The 23,220-nt window shown below is 41.3% G+C and overlaps 1 protein-coding gene across 2 annotated transcripts in view; it reads right to left on the minus strand.

Moving 5' to 3' along the window:
* The window catches only part of EYA2 (EYA transcriptional coactivator and phosphatase 2), a gene marked incomplete at its 5' end in the record, with an annotated part of 85,849 nt that overhangs the window by 19,368 nt on the left and 43,261 nt on the right, over positions 1-23,220 (minus strand). For both annotated transcript variants that reach the window (XM_083873556.1, XM_083873555.1), the window contains 5 exons: positions 4,749-4,832; positions 5,319-5,446; positions 7,146-7,323; positions 9,256-9,323; positions 21,719-21,835. In XM_083873556.1, coding sequence (XP_083729682.1) covers positions 4,749-4,832; positions 5,319-5,446; positions 7,146-7,323; positions 9,256-9,323; positions 21,719-21,835 — 575 coding nt within the window. The remainder of the gene's footprint in view (positions 1-4,748; positions 4,833-5,318; positions 5,447-7,145; positions 7,324-9,255; positions 9,324-21,718; positions 21,836-23,220) is intronic.

The following is a 23,220-nucleotide window of genomic DNA, read 5'->3' on the forward strand; positions in this document are numbered from 1 at the left end:
ATAAACAGATGTCCTTAAGCACTTTGGCTCATGTTTGTCAAAGGAATGGAAAACTCTCAGATGTTTGAACAGCAGTCATGATATAAGGCCACATCTCAAGCGAGAGAAGAGGGAAAAAAGCGATGCCCTGGCACTTAGAATTAACTAATAGTCCTCAAGGGAGGCCCCTTTTGATTTGAACCTTAGCAACTTCTACAAATAGTTTTTAACAGCCGAGCAATAAAATGGGGTTTTATTCCTTCTCAGTTTGTAAAGTAGTAAAGGACAGACTCGGCCATTAGGAGCATGAATCACCAGCAGATTTGATTAAATCCCCATGGTGTTTCAATCAGGTCCTGGCTTTAGGGTCCTGTGAGAGAACAAAGCAGGGAAAAGCACAAGCTACTTGAAGCAGTCAGTGAAAGCAGGGAAGGGAGAAAAAAAGAAATTAAAAAATCAAACCTAGGGTTTTACAAGGATCTTGAGTAGAGCCAAGGAGGAACCTTTCAATGACTTTTTTATTTTTTAAATTGGAAATTATAATTCATTTAAAGGAAAACTTTTTATAAGAACATGTAACAGCCAGTGAAACTTTGGAGGAATAAGGTTTCTTAGATCCACAACATCATTTCTGGTGAGAACAAGACAGTCCAGTTCACAGCCAGCATACAGCAGCTGTAACATTGGTTTCAATGCTAGAAAATCATATTTATGTCCTGTCCTCAACTGGGCCAAGCAGAAACTTTTGCTACTCTGTCCCAAAGGTCCTGCTATGATTGGTGGACCTCTCCTGGGTCACTGCAAACTTCTCATCAGAGAGGCCAAGCCCATGTTTGCACGGGCTGGAAAGGTGAGTGCATGTCCTGTCTCACCCACACCTGTCTGCTTAGAGCTTCAGTAAACCTCACATTGCCACTTCTGAAACACAAAAGCATTAAAAAAAGTGTCACAGAAAACCAGTCCCTGCCTCAAACCAGCCCCTCTGAGGCACACTGCAGGCCTCCAGTGAATGCAGAGTGGCTGCTCCAGGTAAAGCAACCCCACAGCCCCAACTCCCAGGGACACTGAGTCATCCAGGGGAGCCAAACTCCTTTCACTGACAGTTAACCAACATCCAGAGCATGACTCTGATCTAGAACTGGGACATAATGCACTTTCCAAATTTTTGCAGTATGTTTTTTTTTTTCTTAATTTGAGCTAATTCCAAATGCTGAACAATCTCAGAAATCATGTGGCTCTTGCAGGGAATTTTATAGATCAGAACTCCCAGGTATCAGCAGACACTGTCAAAGTGCTGATAGAGATCCAACACAATTCAAGAATTTAAACTGTCCTATGTGTTCAAATCTCTAAAAAAAAAGATCCAGGATTTTGGAGTATCTTGCATGTAAAAATGAATTTTAACTCCAGTTTTTACTTTACTCACAAGTCATTTGGACACTTCAATCCCAAGAAGTGATGCAACACAGAACAAGAATACACATTCTTGGAACAATACAAAATACTAAGAAAAGGTATTCAGGGTATTTCTGTGAAAAGCTTCACAGAGCTCCCTCAAATTAGGACAAACAACAAACCCACTGCTCCCTTTTTTTCTTGATACCAGTCCTTTGAAAAGCATGAGAATGAAACTGCAGTATAATACTGGAACAAAAATTTCTGCATCTCTTTCAGTCTGAGAAATTTTAAGGCTTAGACAACACAGGTTATGGAACAATCTTGCAAATATCCCAGATGGGGAAAGAGGAATAGAGTCATGATTATTTTTGGCAGAAGACTGCCTGCAATCTCCTCATATTGTTTCTGAATTACTACCACCAAAGGAGTCTCTCTGTGCTCACCTTGCTATGTCAAACAAATCCCTTGACTTTTACCCAACTCCTGTGAAAGCCCAGCAGTCCTGTTATGGATTTTGAGCCATTTTCCCCCACTATATTCAATGATTTGGGGGAGAAATCTTTGCTGACAAGGCAGAGCCTGCAGCCATCTCCCTGTGGAACAGCAGCTCCATCACACACACCTAAGGGATTAAAAAGGCTGGAGGGACACCTCAATAAGCCACAAGGGTCTACATCTGCTGGGGCCTGTAGGCACATGGCAAATATTCTGCACCCATAAAGTGATCAGAACCTGCAGAACAAGTTTTATAAACCCTCCTGAACAGAATATCCAGGGTTACCTGCCTGTGGAACTTTTGGGGTGTTGCCTTTTCTTGTCACCCTGTGGCAAAGACAGTAAGATAAAATTTCTGATGACTCTGCAATCCATGGGCTACAGCAAAGGTTTGGGAAGAGAGGACAAAAAAGGAGCAGCCTAGGCTGGGCTATTCATTCATGCTTCAACTTTCAGTAAATTTTGGGTTTTAACTGCTACTGATGCTGTGGGTAAAGTATTTTCTAAACACCTGAGATTAATTCTCAATCCCCTGAGGAGGCCATGTCTATGTAAAGAGCCACAGAGAAAACAAAGAGAATTTTCACATGAAGTCAGGTCAGAAAATATGCATTGAAGCATTAACCATTACTAACATGACTTTTTGTGTGTCCTTACTCCTGTCTTTTTATTTTTTCATCATCTTTGGACAGCTCCCTGTTGCTGCCATCACCAAGGAAGGGACATCACACACAACCATTTGTGATTAAGTAGCTGAAGAAGACAGGAATTTAGACCCAAATCTCTGAAGCTGTGGTTGGTGTTTTTCCTCCCATCTTTCAAGAAAAATCACCCCAGAAAAAGGTGTTACTCCTCAGCTTGAACAACTTTACAGAGTAATTATTTGAGCACCTGCAGCTCCACCAGTGTAACAGACAGGTTGATACTGGGAGATAAATGCTGGCCAGGGGAATGGTCAGGATTACATAAACTGACACCTTTTCTAGAGGAAGACACAGTGAACCAAGATCTCCATGTGTGAGATTTAATTACAAGCATATGCATGTCTAATTACAGGCATGTGAATTTTTTATGGAGAATTTTGGTTTTGATACCTAATTTACTTTGAGATTAACACTTCCTACAGTACTGAAGTAAGAGATTCTGAAACTATTAACCTCTGGCTGCTTCACTTGTACTTGATAGTTTTGAATTGTGCTACTATTTAACATTTCCCTCTTGGTTCAAGGTCTGTTCCAAAGCCCACCAAAGCCTCTGGTTGTCTTTGGATCAAGCCACAAGCCTATAATACTTTTACAACACAACCATTTCCCCTACAGGAGAGTCCTGAGGAATTTAATACTGATGAAACAAATGAAGACCTGCAAAGACAAAAAGTCCTTCTAGAGCAGTTTCTCATGGAATCTGTCATAACTTAATAGAAATGGTGATTCATCCTTTCAAAAAAATATTCCTGTTTATATAATTCTCTAAATTAGTATAAAGGAAACAGCCAACAGAAGCTCCCACACAGCAGATTCCAACTCTGCACCCTCTAAACGTGTGCAGGAGGCAGCAGGTGAAGGCATTTTCCTCAGAGGTTCTGTGCAAGGACAAATCAGCCCATTAAGGGAATTCTCCACACGAATTCAGCAGCCCCTACCCAAGGCTAAGCTCAACCACAGAGCAGATCTGCACACCCTGAGCTTGTTTCCTGATCCTGCCTAATTCTTTCTGCTGTTTGCAGGCAGTAGGTCTGAGCTTACACACCTACACCTCGTTCATTATGTTCCCTGGGAAAAGTAACCACTTCAATTACCTTCTACAACTCCGGTCTGGGTAAATCCCTGCTTGGAAACATGTGCTTGCTTTTCAGAGGGTGCTGTTAGAAGTGTTAGCAGCATTCCAAGTGCTGCAGTAGACTTCCACACCACAAACACCATTTTATATCCTTTACAACTGTGCACATCTAACAGTGAACAATAAATCTATCTTACTAATTACACGTTCAGCTTGTTATAACCATCGTAAAAAAGTACAGCTGGTAAAGCCATGAAATGATGTCAAATCATATTTCTGCTTTCTGGAGAGAAGCTGGGTTATTTTCCAGTCTCCTGATGAAGCTGAGTACTCAAAGCCATGTGTGGAAACAGCTGCCAACTAGGTCATCCACCTTTAATTAGGTAATGATATTGTCTTTTTTCCTACCCATTTAAAAGTGTTTGACATTCTGTAATTCAAAGTGACTTAGGTGTTTATCATAAAAAGCTGCCTTAGGAAGAAATTGAAGCATGAGGTACTAAATCCAAAAGCCAGTGTTTTCTCCTTAGCAGCCAAGTTCAGGCTGTTCAGCCACGGTTATCTAAAAAAAAAAAAAAAGGAATTGCCTGTATTTCAAAGGGGGATCTAAAGTATGGTCAGCTAAATGTGTCTGAAACCCCCTTAGAAATGTGAGCTTTGGCAGCTATGTGGGAAGCACAGCCAGTTCTTCATGGCAACACAGACTGAGGAACACAAAATCTCTTTTAAAAAATTGCCTGAGATTTGTAAGAAAACAAAAAAATCTAACAAAAAAAGAATTAGCTTATTCAGGCTGGAGTTAATGGAGCTGGCTGCTGGATGCTCTCTCTTGCAGAAGACAGACACTGGAAGAACATCCCAGCAAGCAGCAGCTGAACAACACAAGCTTTGGAAAAACAAAAGGGCTACTTGCAACATGAAAGGAAGGTAAATTAAATTTTCACATGTTGGGAGGAAATACCACAGGACACGTTTACACAAATATGTCTGAATAAAACAGGCAGCATCTGTTTGAGGAGCTGTCTCATCAGCTGCCCCCACAGTTCCCGACGCAATTTGGCTGGACAAGCAGTAATGCTAAAAAAATTAAATCTTACCTTCCCATATCTGGATGCAAAGGTTCCCGTGAGTAAGGAGTGAAAAATAATTATCGTCTCATCCAAATCCCACACAAACACACGCTGTGATGACAGATGGAGTGGAAAAAAAAGAAATATAGTTACATATTAAGCAACTGCAAGAACAGGTTCAGTCAGGAAATATGTCCTGTTGGACTAGAGATTTTTTAAGATCTCAAGCCATTTGGAGCACTGAGTGTGGATGTTTTGTGAAAGAAGGCAAAAGGAAACATCAGGAATTTTGGAGCTATGTGTGTGCTGGCCATCCCAAGAGCCTGCTCTCCTAACAACCACAGAAATCCCTTGTTGTCTATCAAGTCAGGGGAACAAAACATCAGACTCACAGAGAGCCCAAAGGAAAAGAAAAAAGGGGATGTATGAAGAATAGTTTGAGATATAGATAACACAGAAATTGAGAATTGTTTTGACTACTCGTGCCTGCAGATTCCAGTTGTGTAACTAATTTGGTTCTGTCTCTTGGATTTGCTAACAGAGGCAACTGTTCATCTTTGCTGGATGTACCAAAGGAATAGAAATTAAAGTTATTACCTCAATCTCACTGTCAGCAGTAGGGGAAGGATCGTTGCTTCTTTTTGACCGGGCTCGTACCTTGCCATCTGACCCTCTGTGGTGTCTGTCTGTCTCTGTATCTTTTGCTGATGTTGTTGAATATTCCCCTATTAGGAGAAAGAAATTCCATTGTAAACTTAAATTTTGCATTGTGTCACTGTAACTAGAGCATCAAACCTTTCATTGAAAAGCAACAGAAAAACTAAAAACACCATGAGAACATCTTTCTCTTTTCACATCAACAGCTAACAGTGCTAGAGAAATAAGTTTTCACTCTTAAGATTTGTTAAAACAATTTCAAAAATCACCAAAACCTCATATAGAATGTTTTAAAAAGGACGTATCACTTCAAAAAACCTTATCAAAATTTTCATTGGAAATGAAAAACTTTTGGAATTTTACTCCCCTCCATTTTTTACAAAGATAGAAATGAGAAAGGCAATAGAAACAGAATCCAATGCCAATTACACTTCTAAAATCTTTTTTTCAAATATTTTTGGTTTTTATTTTTTTTCAAATTTGATGAATGCTAATGAATAAAAATATACTTTCAACATCAACTTTTATTTAAAAATAAATAAAACTAATTAGAATAATAGAACTAACCTGTTGAGCCTTACCCCATTTCTTAGAGGATAGTATTTTAGCTATAACTAAGACAGTTAAAAGTAAACTTCCCATGTATAAAGTATCTGTTTTGATTGGCTTGAGTTTCACAGACCTGTCTGGGTTTCACTCACCTTACATTGCAAATCCTTTTCAAACATATTTTTCTTTACACCTTGCTAAATTGTGGCCTCTGCAACTTCCTAGAGTAACTGTGCTCTTCTTCAGAGAAGCTGGGATTGTGCCCAAGGAGCCTGTTTGAAATCATCCCCTCTCAAAAAAGGCTGAGATAAGATCTAAAGAACGGAAAATCCTCCAACTGCTTTTAGAGCAGTCTGTGATCACTTCTTTTTAAAAAACAATACTGGTTTATTTTTCCTTTAGAGCAACCACAGATGTTCAGATTTGTTTCCTAAGTCAGCAGACCTTCAGTGGGTGTGTACTGGGATCATCCACAAATTGTGTGGTGCTTTATATAAATGTTATTGCACGCCAATGAAAACCAGTAGGGAAGTGATATCTGGAGATTGCTCTTGAACAGGACACTGGGGGATCATAATCCACCAGTAATTCCATAAACCACTTAAGCTTTGAAGCTTTAAAAGTTAGGCATTCAAAGAGAGGACACAAATTTTGAAGGTTTTTTTTTTTTTTTTTTGTGTGGAATTCACCTTGAAGTTTCACATTAGACACACAGCTCATGTAGATTTTTTAAAGAGGGACCTTCTCTTGATGTAGTTGTTTATGAATGCACAATATTACATGTTGTTGTAAGAGGTGAATATAATCCTTGACAAAGAGATGGGCTAAAAAGTCATCAGACATTGAGGAAAATTAGAATTTTTCAGTGCATGGCTACTTGTTTTGAATTCATTGCTATCCATGATGAGCCCTCAGTACTGATCTGGGGTTGGTATGTCATTGTCTTACCTTTCTGTAGAAGAAAAGAAAAGAAAAAAAAGAAATCTCCTCCCCCTTAGAGGAGATCAAACCTCATATACTCATGAAAACAGCACAGGATGGTTTTAAAGAGCTTGGGATATTCCAACCTCTTCCCAAACCCCTGTGTGAGAACCGTTCAGTACCAGACAATCCGAGCTATCAATACGGATTTTAAAAAAACCCCAACAACAAGATGACAGTGTTTGTGTCTGCAGATGGCTGAGGCTGCCAGGCTGGGAACACAAGAGAGGCACCTACCAGAGAGGGATTCTGTGCTCTGGCTGGTGATGTTGTGGGAAGACTCCTGCAGGGAGTAGGTGGAGGTGGGGATGGCCGAGGGGCTGATGCTGTTGGCGGACACGTACGGGGAGCTGTAGGACGAGCTGTAATACTGAGAGTACTGGCTCTGAGGGAAGCTGGGATATGAGGAATATTCCTTGGAGGGAAAAAAACAAACATCTAACTTGCATACATCTGGTTTTATCTCACAAAAAAGTAAGGCACCACAAAAGCAATGTGTTATTTGTGTACACAGCAAGTCATGGCTCAGGAATATTTCACTGAAGAACTGCATTTCACTCACTTAGGGAATTACATTTCTGCTTCTCCCACATACACTCCTCTTTTATTATGATAGGCTAATCAACAAGAGGTCAGAAATCTGGCACGTTTGGGGTTTTTTATAGGATTTTAGTTATCGGTGATGACACATTTTATATTACAGAGTTTAACAATTTTATGTAACAGTGAAGTAGGGTGGCTTTCTGAAAAGGGCCATGATGGAACACATAATCTTTGTAAACAACAAAACACCTAAGAAACTGCAAGAACAGAATAAATAACTTGGTGAGGAAAGGAGCAAAACAGGCTGCATTTTCCCATGATCAGCAACATCTTCTGATCAGCTCTTAGGCTAAAAAATTAAAAGAAAGTAGCGATTCTTTTTCAGCAATGCTCAGGACAGTCTTTCCAACTATCTCAGCAATAAATAAATTCCTGACTGATCTTGCCTACCTACAGAAAAATTAACTAAAAATATGAGGTGCAAGTGACCTTGGGGAGCTGAGGTATCACAAAACTCTTTGTCTTGATTTTAAGGCTCCCAAAGAAACCCCATAGCATTATCTTTGCATGTTTGGTAGGTGTATTGTGAAAAGCAGGACATTGAAAAACATTATAAAACGTATCTCTGAACAATCAAAGCATAAAAGGTTTGATTTGTTTCTTTTTGTTTTAATGGCAACTCCTGTCCTTGTCCACTGAATTTGCTTTTCCAGATAAAGAATTGTGTTCATGCTCTGGGCATTGTCTTCAAGCAGAAGGCTTTTATTTCCTCAGAAATTATAATTAGCCTCTGGTATTAAATAAAATTAAATAATAAATAGTCTTTGGAAAGACTAAAAAGCACTTTCCTCCTTAACAGCTTACATCTTTGTCTGTGACAGCTATTTCATTAACTTCAGTCACCAGGGAGCTCTCAAGAACAAAGACTCAAATTGTCATAAGAACAATTAGACTGAAAAAGAAATGAGATTATTTCATTGCTTTCTCCTACAGAAAATTACAAAATAATAAAAAAAGCCCAACTTTCCCCTCCTGTTTAGGTAACCATGCACTTCTATCAGCAATGCTGATGTCTTAAACCCAAACTGAAGCAACAAAGAAATTGCCCACTGTTGTCATTAAAAACACAAGTCAACAATCACCCTACAAACAAGGAACTGAAATTATTGGCCAACCAAAACACATTTTCTGGGACAGAGTACTCATTGGTTTGGTCCAAACAAGAGGAGTCATTTACTACTGAAAAACATCTGTCCTATGTGTATGTGCCTGCTGTTTATTTATACACACACATTTATCAAGGTCTCTGAGGCATGGACAGGTGTGTTCTCAGAGGGAAGTGCACAGACAGCTCAGAGGACTCCACATCCACCAGGGCCTGCCAACACCTCTCTCAGACTGTTCCCATTTACTGCACAGTGCCAAGACAGCAGATGACAGGGTTCTAGATGCCTTCCCCTCTGGAGAGGATACACAACATATCTGAAAGTTGTAAGATGGCAGAAGAATGAGGAAACTCTTGGCACTGCTGCAGCAGCCAGTCAGAGACTGCCAGGGCACCCTCCTCCTGCAAGGTCTGCACTCTGTGTGTGTGTACTGAGACACATCTTAAAATTAACCAAGATATATTGAAGTCCAGCAAATGGGCAGGCCCAAGGAGTAGAGCAGAATGGTGTTCAGCAAAACACAAAAAAATACCTTCCTTAAATATCTGTGAACACTAAAATAATCTCTCTGATCTATAAATCTTCCAAGTGGTTTAAAATAAGTGACAAGTTTGCCAGCAATGGATGCTGAACCATACCTGATGCACAGCACTGAATCCTGCAGAATTTGTCAGGCCATTGGCTCCCTGGTAAATCCCTGCTGTGCCTGAGGGAAAGAGGATCACAGTCATAAGATACACCAGCAATCAAAGTAACAGGGTATGTTACTTAATTCAATTAATTTTCAACAGGAAGTAAAGGACCAGCTCACTACAAAAAAGTATGGTACAAATCTGAGGCTGTAAAAACTTCGGACTGTTACTGGGGTTTACTGACTGAAAGGCATTCATTACATACACTAAAATATTGATTATTGGGCCAGGAAACACAGCTGGAACACAAGGATTCGGCCCAGATTTAAAATTCAGTTACTTCTTTTTACAATAAGTAATGGAATAGCATTTTCTAGAATAGTAATTTTAGAAAAGTGATTTTTAGCTTCTCCTCCTGTATGAAAACCCCTCAGGTTACATTTACATCTTCCCAACATGTGCTGTTTCATGCATGGGTATCCTGGCATCTGTCCTAATTAATCAGGTACCCAGGAGTTTTCAGAAGAAAAATCTGTTCCCTGGTGTTGCTATTCCCTGTGTGAGAACAATATTGCAGAGATTTCTGGGACAGCAAGGAGCAAATGTATTTCTTCACCCTGGGTTATTAGGAAAAGATGGACATGGTTCTGTCCCAAGTGAAGCAGCTGATGTTCAGCCAGGCTCCCTCAGCTGCAGGAAGCACCATCACAAAGATTTTGTTTTGAGAAGTAAATGTTTAGGTAAGGTCTACAGGAATGGTCTGTCTTTGCCTCCCACCAGGCCAGTGGTAGCAGAGCCATAAGCTCTCATCCCCTCACAAGATCTAGCCTTGATTTAACCCCACTCTGTGCTGGTGTGGATTTCAGCAGTTTTCATTTCACATGGTATGTGAAAGAGGCATGATTTTGGTGCTGCCTGGCTGCACTGGGCTCATCTTGGCTTCATTCTGTCACCTCAATGGGTCAATCAGACTGAGCCCTAATCAGGACTTTGGCCTTTTTTTCCTCATCTGGCTTCCCACCATGTGAATGACTTTGGGCAGTGCTGATTTAACCATATGACACTCTGCACGTCTTCACGGGGCAACCACCCACCCAAGTTCCACTTGCTTGTTTTTATTTTAGGACACCAGATTAGCTGGGGAATGGACAGCTGAACAAACTCCACTCTGCCAAGTGCAGCTACAAAGCACATGCACTGAGAAATAAATCTCAAGCCAAAAAGAACCAAGAGAGAGGACTCTGCCCTCCAGAACTAATTTGTTGCCACGTGTGGTCTTTAAAAAGAAAATAGCAGAGAGGAAGAAAACAGTGCACGTGACTGCCAGGTAGCTGCAGGCCAGGTCTCCCCAAGACCCAGAATGTGCTGCCTGGGAGCTGGGCCAGTGCAGGTGGGCTTGTGTGATGCCTCCTCCTGGCATTCCTGCCTTGGAGGCAGCTGTGGGTGGATCAGTGCCCAATCCCTCCTGCTTCCAACAATCCACATGGGGAGACTGCCCAGAGCAGCATCCCAAAGACAGCAACACATTCAGCTCTTGGCACTTCCCCACTTCCCACCCGTGAAAGGCTTGGGCAGGTTTTCCAAAAGTCACAGGTATGCAGCAGCATGAATATATTCCTGTGGTAACAGCATTTCTCACCACTGTGAAGGAGAGTAATAGTGCTCACAGGCAAAAACAACTTTCACAGAAGACAAAACAGCTCTTGTACACCAGAGCTTGAAACAATACAGGGGGGAATTTTTGATTTTCCTAAACTGTCATTTAGAAACAATCCATCATCCTTTATTAAAGCTGTCAAGAGGGGGATGAGTTACCTCGAGGGACTCATGCTTTATGTGTAAATTGTGATGAGAACATGTTTGTTGCTGTGCTACCTGCACATGATACTGCAGCTTCCTGGTTTCCAAACAGTCAGAGAGAGTGAGGAAAAAGAGGGATTCACTCAGCTGGATTAAACTTCCTCAGAACTTTGCACCAGCTGTGAAGAATGCGTGTGCCTGTGCACCCACCATAAGTGAACAGGGAGAGGAGGGCAGGAATGGAGGGATGAGAGGATGGGGAATGACTCCCCAGTGTGCTCCACAGCTTCCCACAGTGCCCTGTGACTGCACCCAGTGTGGTGCATTTTACACTGTGGTTTTGTAAAATATATTTTTGACACTTTGGATGAGCTACCCAAGTTCAGATGTCCCTGCAGGCCACTGCAGGCTGGCTCCCTCTGCCCAGGGGATTTTCCAAAGGAAGGATAGATTTTTTTTTGCCTACATACTTAAATATTTGTGAAAGTGCTGAAGACTGGTATTCCCTATAAACTGAAGTTCAACCTGGTAACTCAGGTTTTTCTCTTCTTCTGGCTCCTGTCATTGCATCCTGACCAAGGAGGATGACCATCCCAGCACTGTTTATCTAAACTGGGATCAAACACAACCCTTTTCCTTGCCCCCCAGCAGTGCATTCAGAGATCTGAACCCCCTCCTCACAGCACACCTCAGAGCTGTATGTCTTGGCAGCTCAGTGTTACAGCAGAATAATTACAAATAAGGACAGTGGGGACAACCAAAGTAAGTAAATACTTAGAATTTCTTCCTAGCTGAACAAGGATGAAAAGCTGGGAGAAAAAAAAATAAAAAATTACGTATCTGCATTTAAAAGAAAGTTCTTAAAGATTCAGGTTCAGAAATATTTGTCTTGGGAACTATTATAGCTCAGACCCTGTTCCACTTCACAGGCCAGACCAGAGAGACAATGTTTTCAATGATGCACCCTCAGTTCAAATGGCAGGAAAACAAACAAGTGCCACAGGCAATGAAGACAAAGATAAATCCTCTCTCCATAAACAGAGAATGAGGCCTGCTGGCCACAATTTCTGTGAGCAGCCTTATAGAGTTCAGCGGTTCAGAACACATACCAGAACCAGCCCCAAATGTTTGCTTTTCCTCCTTAAGTTGTTGATAGGAAATAAACACTTCCGTAACAAAATGAATTCTGCCAGGTGCAATTTCAGTAAATTTTACACTCAAGAAATGGGAAAATTCTCAACAGATATTGCAATTTAGCCTTATTTCCCCTGTAGCCATTTTCTCCCTCAAACACTTTCCCAGGTAATAGCACTTCTTGTAATAGTCAGAGAGAAAGACTGGAATGAAGTTTGAAAACGGTGCTATGGGGAATGAGCAATGAGCACTCCTAGGAAGCCCCTTGGTAAGCAATGTACATGAATGCCTGGCTCCCTCCCATTTCTGCCTATTTCCAAAGAACTTTTGCTTTCACATATATTGGCTTTTTTTTTCCACGGACCTCTGAAGACAACACACACTCTCAAACTGAGGCTGGTTTTATATTTGCAGTACTGTAGAGGTGGGAGCAAGCAATTTGTTTCCATCTATCTTGGTAGCTCAATGCCAAGTAATTGCATTCAAACTCCCTGCAAATCAGAAACAAGCCTAGGATCTCTCCCTTTGGATCTTCTCCATATGGAATATGGCTCACATCTGTGTTCAATCAAGCCAGTTGCTAAATGTCACAATGCCCTCATTCACAGGTAGCTTAAAGAACATTTAGCTCATAATAAAACAATCTGAACTCTGAAGTAGAACAGCTCTTCAGATGTGTGGTACTGTAAGTGTTCCTGTAAAGTATTTATATCACAAACACACTTGCATGGAAAGACACGGCATGAAAGGAGTCCACATGCCAGGCAGAGCCAGTGCCACGATTTTTCCTTGATAAGTAGATGTGGCCCTTCCCTATGTGAGTGTCCAAGGGCAACATGTACAGAAAAACTCTTTGTGAGCTGATTAATGTTCTATTCCTGTTCTCATACAGATGGATTTCATTTGCTATTTTCCCCTCATTCACTTTCTAATTCAAGCATTCCAAAAAAGCCCTATGCCATGGTCAGTGATAATTCCAATGGTGCGTGATCTGGCCTGTGTTCCTGCAAAAACTTTCATACCAGCTTCTCACCCTCTACATCTGTCTTTCAGTCACTGCAGAATCAGGCTGTATTTCTTCCCCTCCTTGCCAGGTATGGGCAAGTAAAGAAAAGAAAGGAATATTCATCATTATTTTCAGTGTATTTAGAACTAAGCTCTGGCACTGCTAAAAAAAAAAAAAAAAAGGTTTTTTTCAGCTTATGAATGCACAGTGTGATACAGGAATGCTGGTGTCTTAGGGAGTGGTGATTATGAAGACAGGATGGACCTGTGGTGTAGTTCAGATCAAAACCACAGCAAGCTTTGAAAATCAGGTTTGTGTCCTTGTCTTTCACAGGTCAGAGGGGCCCTGACAACAGGGAGGTGTTCTCCAAGCCTCCTGTACTGCTCAAAAGAGAATAGGCTGCTATATTTAGAAGAACAGATGGTTTGCACTTTCAACATTTAATGAAATACCCAACAGTCAGAGGAGGAGATGGCCAGTTCAGTGCAGGTGGACAGTTTTGGTATTTATCACAGCTCTCTGTGCAGTCAGCAACAACCTTGAATCCAGGAACACTTCAAAGATGCAACACTGAGGGTGGCTACCACGGGCATTTCTGAGTATGTTTGTGTCATGATTTAACATCCAAAAAACAGAATGATGCAGCTTAGACCTAAGCGTTTCCTCTGACTTGCAGATGAAACACACAATGGTTCCACAGAGAGTTCTCTCAAAGGATTATTTGACCATTTAGGACTAATAAAATAAATGCCTGCAGGGGTCAGCTGAATTGCATGGTATTTTACAAGGCTGCACACAATGGCCTGTGCATTCTGACATCATGGGGCTGTTTTCCTGCAGGAAGCACTGCTGACTGTGAGTGATGCAGGCAAAGGCCCCAGCCCACCTCCCTGCACAGTGTGCCTCACTCTGTGCTGTGAACAACATCTGCCTGAGGACTTCCATGGTCATTCAGAGAGGTTCTTTGCAGTGCTTTAGCTCTCTGACAAGCTAATGTTTCCTGCAGTAAATACTGCCTTCTCCAAGCTGCTACATTTTTAGTGAGAGGTTAAGCACTCATCAAAATTACCTCCCACCAGCTATACTCTAGTGCCTTGTAAGGTTCCAAATCCTACAACATCTGCCTGCATTTACTGGGCAAGAAGACTCATAAAACCTTGCATGGTTGTCAGCTGTGGAGGCATTTCAAGACTATCTGACCTGTTAAAGGAGAAGAAAAACTCAACCCATATGTACTTTGCAGCAGATTGCTCAACTGTTTGCCATTAGGTGTAATGAACCCTTCCCCAAAAAGTCTTGTATTTCTGTCTGGAAGGGCTCAGACAGTGCAGGGAAGAGCAAACTGCATTAACCTAGATGAAAAGCATTATTCTACAATGTTACACCACTTGACATCAGCAGTGTCTGGTAAAGGACATTGCTCCCAAAAGCATATGAACACCTCCTGCAGATGATACTCTCAGATACAAAACCCATTCAACATAAGCCCATTTGTCTCCCACCACAATCCCATTCAGTCTTTTCAGCCTGACCAGGTGTTTGAGGGCACTCTGGTGATATAAAACACATTTCACAGTTCAGTTTTTCTGAGTCAAAGCTCTTCCCCTGCCCCTGGGAGTACTCAACCCACAGAGCCTCAAAGAGCTTTAATAAGTGATGACCAGAGCAGCTCTAAGAGCCTGGCTTTTACCATCCTTTGAGCTTGGTCATCTGTATAGCTCAATCCAGATCAACAATGGTGTTGAAAGTGCTGGGATGGTTTATAGTTCCTCTCAGGATTTGAACCATGGGAAAGCAGTCAGATTTTACTGTACTTTGAGAAAGTGTTTCTAACCATTTCTGTCCAACAATGCTCCAGCTAGAGAAGGAAATCACACTGGACTCTCTTCAAAAACAAATTATAAGGAAATGTTTTGGGCCAAAAAGTGAACATCCTTACAGCAAGGATGTAGACTCTTTCTATGCAATACCTTGTTGAAAAAAAAACAACCAGCAAAACTGACTTTGAGTGACTCCATGGACACCAAAGAATAAAGATTCCTCCAGCTGCAGCTTCATCCTGGAGACAATCCTCCACTGATAGATAGCAAGACATAAAGGAAGCTGGATTTTCCACCTCCTGTGCTAATTAGTGGCCATGAACCTCCAGTTCCCAGGTCACCATTCAAATCGAAGCAGCCTTGTCACATCTATTCTTGCCCTGTCAGCACAACTGTTATTTAGCAACTCTCTTCCTCTTGAGCAAAGTAAATCTCCAAATACCAGTGGAAAAGAGGGAGATGGTCAGCACATCTCCACTCTTTGACCCACTACTGAGGATTCCTGTAAGTCCGAACTGAGTACTCTAGATCCAGGCATTTGTCTTGAGGCTTTTCCAGCCTCCATGCACTGCTTCAGTACTGCAGGGGCTCCAGGAGAAGAGCCACAGCAGAGAAAAATGTAAGAAACTTGTCAACAGCAGAGTGATCTTTGTCCTGGTAATGACATGTCAGCATCAATTAATCTGCCAGTTACAGAATTTCTAAGTCAAATTTTTATCCTCCTCCTTTCATCTGTGACAACTCAATGGGCTCCCTTCAGACAGTGCAGGTACTCTCGTAGTTCTGGAGGTCACAGCACTGCAGACCAGAAGTGTCAGAGTTTAAACCCTGCCAACATAAACAGAAGGGGCATCCAAATTCCAAATAAAAAGGCCCATGCAAGAGTGTTATCCACTGCCAGCAGAGCAGTTCAGAAACTCCTGAGCTGCACAGCCTGTGCTGACTGAAGCAGGGTCAGGATGAACTTGTCCACAAACATTATCCCAGTCTCTCATCCTGGGACTGAATTCTGTTTTTTCCACCACAGCATTACCTCACACAGTGCATTGGAGATGAGGTACAAGAAAAGCAGTACCAGTACTGCATAGCATCATGAATCTGATGTTTCCCAACTTTCAAATGCTTGACTATGCAGGTATGATGTTTCTTGAAACAGATTTTTATATGTAATTTTACACTAGCTCTTCTATTGCCTTCTAGACATTTTCAAAATCATTAGGTGTACTGAATCAATTATTCAGTGAAGCTTTGATAACATTTTAGCATATTCTTTGCCAAGTGCACTGTAACCTGAAGAATCAAGGCCAAGTTCATGATTTCCTAAGCTATTACCATCCATTTTTTCTGGAGTTTTTTACATCCTACAGAAGCAATGAAAATAAAATCCACAAAGCGAAGTATCTGTGACATACAGACATCTCTGTGACTGTTTTCTGTGCTGATTTTGCTCATTAACCCACGTTTTGAGATTTCTATCTGACCTCGTATCTACCAATGCTCCCAAGACAGTGAAGCAGCATGTTTGAGAAATGTCACTTCTTTCTTCTTTGTAGGTTCCCCCTTTCTCACCACACAAACTTTTCTCTGTATTTTCCTTATCCAGTCCCTTTACCATTGCCCCTACCTTACTGCTTCTCTCTGATTCATGACTGCCACAGCTGCTGCCACCTCCCCAGTGCCACCTCTGCCAGCCTGGTGACAAAGTCACACAAAACTCTCAAGGAGACACAAGACACCTCCAAAATAAATGCTCTGCCTCAGAGAAGATTCCTGTTTTGACCGTACCAGTTAGTATTTGATTTCCATTAAACGGCAAGAGTTAGAGCAGAGCTTTCCCCTCGGGTAGCAGTAGCAGAGCTCCTTGCAGCCCACAGTGCATCACTGTCAACACCTTTGCCTCTCCCACAGACTTCCCTCTCCTAGAAGTCAGCTCGTTTTAAAACAAAGTAAATGGAGCACAGTCAGCCCCTGGTGTTTAAAAATCTTTGAAAGGGAGACTGTGCTGTTATTCTGAGGAACCTTGTATTTATACTGCAAAAAGTGAGGTCTGACCCCTCCTGAAGAGAGGCCTCTCCCTGCTGAACCCACCACGGAGTGGAGCACAACTTTACTGCCATGGCTTTAGACTGAAATTAATGCAAACCAGCTGTGAGGCAGAAGCTTTTGAAAGAGGCTGCTCCTTTTCTACGGAGGCTTTAATTTTATCAATCTAAGGCATCTGAGTGACAGTTTGCTGAGAACATGCTCTGACTTTCCTTTAGTTTTGGGACTTCACATGGATTCACTATCTGAATGCCAAACTGTGATCCACATTTCTCAGGTGTAGATTGAAATTTCACCACTATTTTCATCACAAAGTACTTCAAGAATCAAGTTTAAAACTAAACATGGGCTTCCTTTGTAAAATTCAAGCAGGCAGAGGTAACTTCAAATGCCAAATTGGTATTTATGGCCTCGTATTAAATTTTTAATACACAAATTGGCACAATTGCAAGAAATTCTGGCATCTCTTGAAAAAAAAAATTGTTAAGATTATCCAAATATCAACAAGGGTCAAAATGTTTTCAGCATAAGAAAACATTTTAATTGATTAATTATTCAGATTTTACTTGTTCTCAGGCCTGGAGAACAATTCATAACCAATTCATTCTGCAAACATAAGTAATATATATATAATTAATCCATTTTAAATCAGTGTTGCACAAGAGAAATCATAATTTCTATTCATTCACTACTTCACAGCTCATCAGAAGGGCTCTGCAAAGAAAACAAATATTCAGCAGTAGCAAAGAATTTCACTGCATAGGTCTTTGGTCCCAAATTTATGTCTGTCCCAAGCTCAACACTGCTCTGCAATTCCTTGGCAAAGGAAAGTTATCCCAGTTACATAACTGATTTTTCCTTTGTAATGTAAAAAGTATTTTGTGGGTAGATAGATTTGGATATTAAAAAAACCCCAAAAAAGCAGTCAAATCTTTTCCTGCCCAACAACAGCATCCACAGTGGTCTTTGGCCACAGTTTTAACTGTTGTGCAACTTCATAGTTTCATACCAGCTGTCATTTCAGCAATTACAACTGAAGAGCAATGCATTGTCTAGGAATTAATGACAAACTGAGAAGAGATGGCCTAATGTGCAATCAAGGGGTAGCACATGCTCTTGCAACCACAGGAAATGCTCTATAAGCTGGCTGTTACTGCACTCTCTGCAGAGCTGATGGGCTTCTGGGTTAGTTAATGTGCTGGCACAATTTTCTCTTTGTATTTTACATAGCTCACTAAATGCTAAGTTTCTTATATTCCAAAGATTTCTCCCCCACCCTCAGCAATGAGCAGTTTCCTCTGCTCAGTTAAGACAGTAAGCTTTTGGGGAAAAAACTGGAAGATAATCTTTGTGTCTCATGTTCAATTTCTATCATTGAATAATAATTTTACCAGAAGTCTGAGCAAATCACTGAACTGATAAACTGTCAGAAAATGTAAACTTAGAAAAATGTGTGCTAAAAAGCAAAATATGTTTCTAATACCAAGCCCAGGGTGTTTGGTGATTTGGTGCTGTAATTGAACACTTACATGAGGACTGACTAAGAAATGGAATGGACCTTGAAGAAACACTTCTTTCCCAGCATGACAAATTTACCACTTTAAAGGCAAAAATCTAATGCAAGCTGTAACCTCCTCTCCAGATTCAGGACTCTAAAAGTAAGTGCCATCCCCAGACTGGCCACATGCATACTTCAGATCTCTTCACTATGAAACAAATAATTTTCTAAATGTAATAATGACATGGAACAACCCCGTACACAGAACTGGTTAAAAACAAAAAAGAGAGGAAAAAAGCCACCCTTTCAGGGCAAATATGTGAATACCAAATTTCAGTCTGAATGTTACCTGAAGCCTGACGGTATCCATTGTTACTTGGCAATTAAAATCTTTATTTCAATTCACAATACCTTTGCAATATGGTTTTGAGTAATTTTTATGAGCTATGGAACTTGCTAATCTAATCTTCTATATTTGTATATGTGTGTGACACACTGCATTAGCTATCTGGCTAACAAACTCTTCCACAATCAATTTTATTTCATGCTAGGGAAGCAGGAAAATAGATTTCCCCTTCTGGCTGGCTGTAAAATAGCTCCTTTTCTTCATCATTTACTGACCAAAATGCTGTTATATCTTATTTTTTGCTCTTTAGTGGATCCTGTTCTCGCTCAAGAACCAGGATACAACTGACAGCTGGAGTTCAGGATGAAAAGCTGAATGTTACCCCTTTCCACCTGCACCTGTGTTTGTAGTGCAAGCAAACAGACCTGAACAGAGAGCAGAATGTGGCTTCAGAGGTACCATTTACTGCTCCCAGCCTCACAGGCATCCCTCCCTGCCAGCACAAACCAGCACCAACCATGCTGGCACCTCCTGAAGGACAGCATTTGTCCTAGAGCCCTGTGAGACAAATTTGTCACCCAAGAGGTCGTGTATTCCTTGGTGAGTGGTGTAGCACCTAAAATGGACTCTTATTTGCTGCTGTAACTCATCTCTGAGGGGACAGTGAGGAGGAATCACGAGGCTGAGCAATCTGACCACCCACCCTCATCCACAGATGAGATCATTATGTTGCTCTGGGACTGGCCCTCCATGGAGGCAAATAATACAAACTTATTTCAAACTATTAACACCTTGCAGTACTTGCAGAGAATAGCTTAAAAAGAAATCTTTTTCCTTGCACTTTATAATAGAAAACTGAGCAGCAGTTGGAGATGCCTTTTCTTGCTGAGCCCCTGACCATCACCCCCTTCATGATCTCTCTTCCCACATGATGCAAAAAACATTTTGTCCTTGAACGGGGAGTTAGAAGCTTGACTCTTAAAGCCCCCTTGAATTTTTCTATTAAAATATATTGACAAAAGTCTGCCCTTTTCAGCTGGTTTAGCCCATCACCAGCAAAGCCCCAGTGGTGCTGGAGCTGGCAGAGGGAGTCATCACCTCCCCACCCCCAGGAGCTGTGGCGTGGGAAAGCCCTGAGCCCACATTCCTTGGTAGCACTCAGCACAGGAAGGCTCCTGCCTCCTCACTCAAACCTTTCACTAGCACTCAGCAAGTTAAATAAACCATACAGCCAGGGAGCTTCAGACTGCTCCTCTCATGAGTGAGAAGAAGAGTGGAAATATTTGTTTACAGGAAGACACATTTACTGCTGCTCCCTGTGCCTGGGAGGAAGCACCTGCCAATTGCAGAAACTGTTTTCTCCCGTTTTCTTTTGCATTAAAGGTTTACGGAGCTGGCTGAAATGATCTTCCTGGAATAAATATCTGGAAAGAAGTGATTTTACCTACTAGCACAGCATTGCCCCAGGACACATTCATGCTCACACACATAGTTCTTCTCCTCAGCTTGTTCTGGTACAACTCAAGGCTGTGTCACTGTTGTTTGCAAGTGTAACATTTTCAAATGCTGATGCACAAAATTTGCTTGTCTAAAACCTCTTGACTGAACAATGGGAGCACCTTAAAAACCTCAGTCCTAAGAAAGTCAAGAGTCTGCCTTCTCAAAAGAGCACATGAGGAAGTAGGACAGGTGAAACCTGTAGGAGTCCAGGTGAGAAAATCCCAAACCCACAGGCTTTTTTTTTTTTTGTTTTGTTTTGGTTTTTTTTGGTTTTGTTTTGTTTTTTTTATTTTTGGTGCCACATCCAACACAGGTGCCTTCAGCATGTCCTATGAGGTATTCAAGCTCCAAAATCCACCTTAATGTTAGAGAGAACGTGCTCTGACAAAACTAGCAGGTGAAGTCTCAGCCAAGGGTCAACTCTTAGTCTTCACCTTTCTTAGATAATATCTGGAATAAAATGGATTTTACCTTGTTTTCCCTGTTTTTTGCAACTGTTCAGGATTTTAGTTGCTCTCAGACTTGAAATAAAAGTGGATTTGTATGTCCATCTTTCACTTTCAGGATTGAGAAGAATTAAGAGAACTAAAAGACAACTTTGCAATGGGGACAGCTAATTATGTCACAAACAGGCTTTTTGCATAAAACCCTCAACAATATCAAAAAGCAAAGTGGTAGATGTGATTTCTCTCCCCTTCCACAATTTCCACAAGAGTTTGGGAAAGCTGTGCAATTCCTCTGGTTTTCCAAGCCTTGGAAAATCTCAGAGGGATGGGCAAAGCCAACATAGAGCTTTATCCTTGTGTGCATTCATCTCTCCTCAAGCAGAGTCACTATCATTTCTCTTAGTATCAAAGTATCAGCAGTTCAAAAAATAATAGTAGGGAGAATATGCAGCAATTTAAGCACAGAGCAGTTTGTTCAGGTCAGAATAAGGGAGAAAGAAGTTTAATACTGACAGGACTGTTTGCATGAAGTGTAAAACCACCTTTGTTTTGCTTCCATCAGAATGCAGGAATTCACACACCAACACAACAATCCCAGGTATGCAGTCATAGAACTAATTAAGAAAAAGAAAACACAGTTTCTGCAGAAAGACAAAGCTCATATTGATCATAGGTGAACAATTCTATTAAGTCCAGTCCCTCAGCCAGAAATCAATGCCTTGATGAGCAAAACAGATCCAGCAGACACTTACCTTCTTCCCTGTGCTGAACTGCCTGCACCTACAAGCTCCCCACAGCAATTGCAGGAGGAGAATTGGTGCAGCACAGAGCTGTAGGGCTGTGAGTGTGAGTGCCCAGAGCCCACCCTGCACTCACCGTGCATCTGGTACGTGTAGGGAGCCTGTCCTGCTGCCGGGGTGCTGAAGCTGGAGCCATAGCTGAGAAATCCACTCTGTCCTGGAGAGTGGCTCAGGCTGTCCTCTGTCTTAATGCCTTTGGGGTGCACAGGGGGAACCAAGAGCAAAATGTGAGTGCTTGGCATATAAAGATGTAAAAAAAGCAAGTGTTGGAATTAACAAATTTTCAGCTGGATTTTAACCTAATAAACTCTTTTTTTTTTTTTTCACACTTTCTTTTACATACATACACATATTTTATATATCTATATATATGTTTAATTATTTGCATTACCCAAACAGGTCTCCGAACAGCCAAACAAATTAATCACAAATTTATTTGAGTCAGCTACCTCCTATACCCACACTCAAATGCACTTTGGCTAAGATGGTAAACAGCCATGAATAATATTGTTTTCAAAAACAATTTCTGAATACATAGTTTTGTTATAGAATTGAAGAAACTCACTGACACAAACTTTCTGAAGACTTAACAGTTGCAAGCAATTATTAACAATGGAACAGGACCTTCAGCAAAATAACCTCAAGATTTGTGTTCTCAAAAGAGTTATTTTTTACTTGCACTGTATTTTCAGCTTTAGTACCAAAACATCTATTGGCAAGTCCTACAGGAGGGTTATCATCTACTCAGTTGCACAGTTCAGGAACAACAGGTAAGCCCTGAAGCCACAAAAATCTTTTCATTTCTAAAACCAGGCAATTAAACTGACAATTTACAGGGGGAACGGCAATAGCTGAATTAAACATTGCAAGATGAAACCCTTGCTGGTAATGAAAGGAGTTGATATTTTATTCTGAGATTGTACAGCTGTATTATTAAAATAAACAGCTCAAAGGTGCAACATATTATGAACCCTTTGGGCGTGATCCTTCCCTCCTTTGCATCCTATTTGCACAACAAAAGATGGCCATTGGATACTCCCTGGGTGCTGGGATTAAACAGAGACCCTGCTGATGTTTGGGCCTTGGATTTACACTTTCCATGCTGCTGCCATCTTTTAGCACTTGTAGGCAAACTTGTAGACAAGTTGAATTCAGGTGTCTTTCCCCAAACATGCTCCTTTCTAGCTTAACTAGAAACAGCAAGTCTGTGCTTGCTCAGGTTTGGAGTAAGTTCTCCCACATAATGGTTTGTCTAATAAAAATCACTTATTATAGTTTTAGGTGAGAAGAACTGAGATGCAGTTTGAGCACAAACTCATAACAGGATGACCGTGAAAGGCAGGAAGTTTATTTGGACAGTGAGGGGACAAGTGCTGCTGCAATTGTGTGGCTTCATCACTGCTGGGGAAGAGAAGTGTGTGGAGAAGCTCCTCTTCCCAACACCCCGTGCTTTTCTATTCCATCAGCACTCCCCAGCCCAGCATTCAACCCACCCACCCCAGTTACAATTAATCTTCAGTGAACGGGCCTCTTTGGAAGCCTAAAAATTGTTGTCAGACAGCAAAATAACTTAGCACC

This window comes from Zosterops lateralis (assembly GCF_965231275.1).
Source record: "Zosterops lateralis genome assembly, chromosome: 16".
Classification (NCBI taxonomy): Eukaryota; Metazoa; Chordata; class Aves; order Passeriformes; family Zosteropidae; genus Zosterops; species Zosterops lateralis.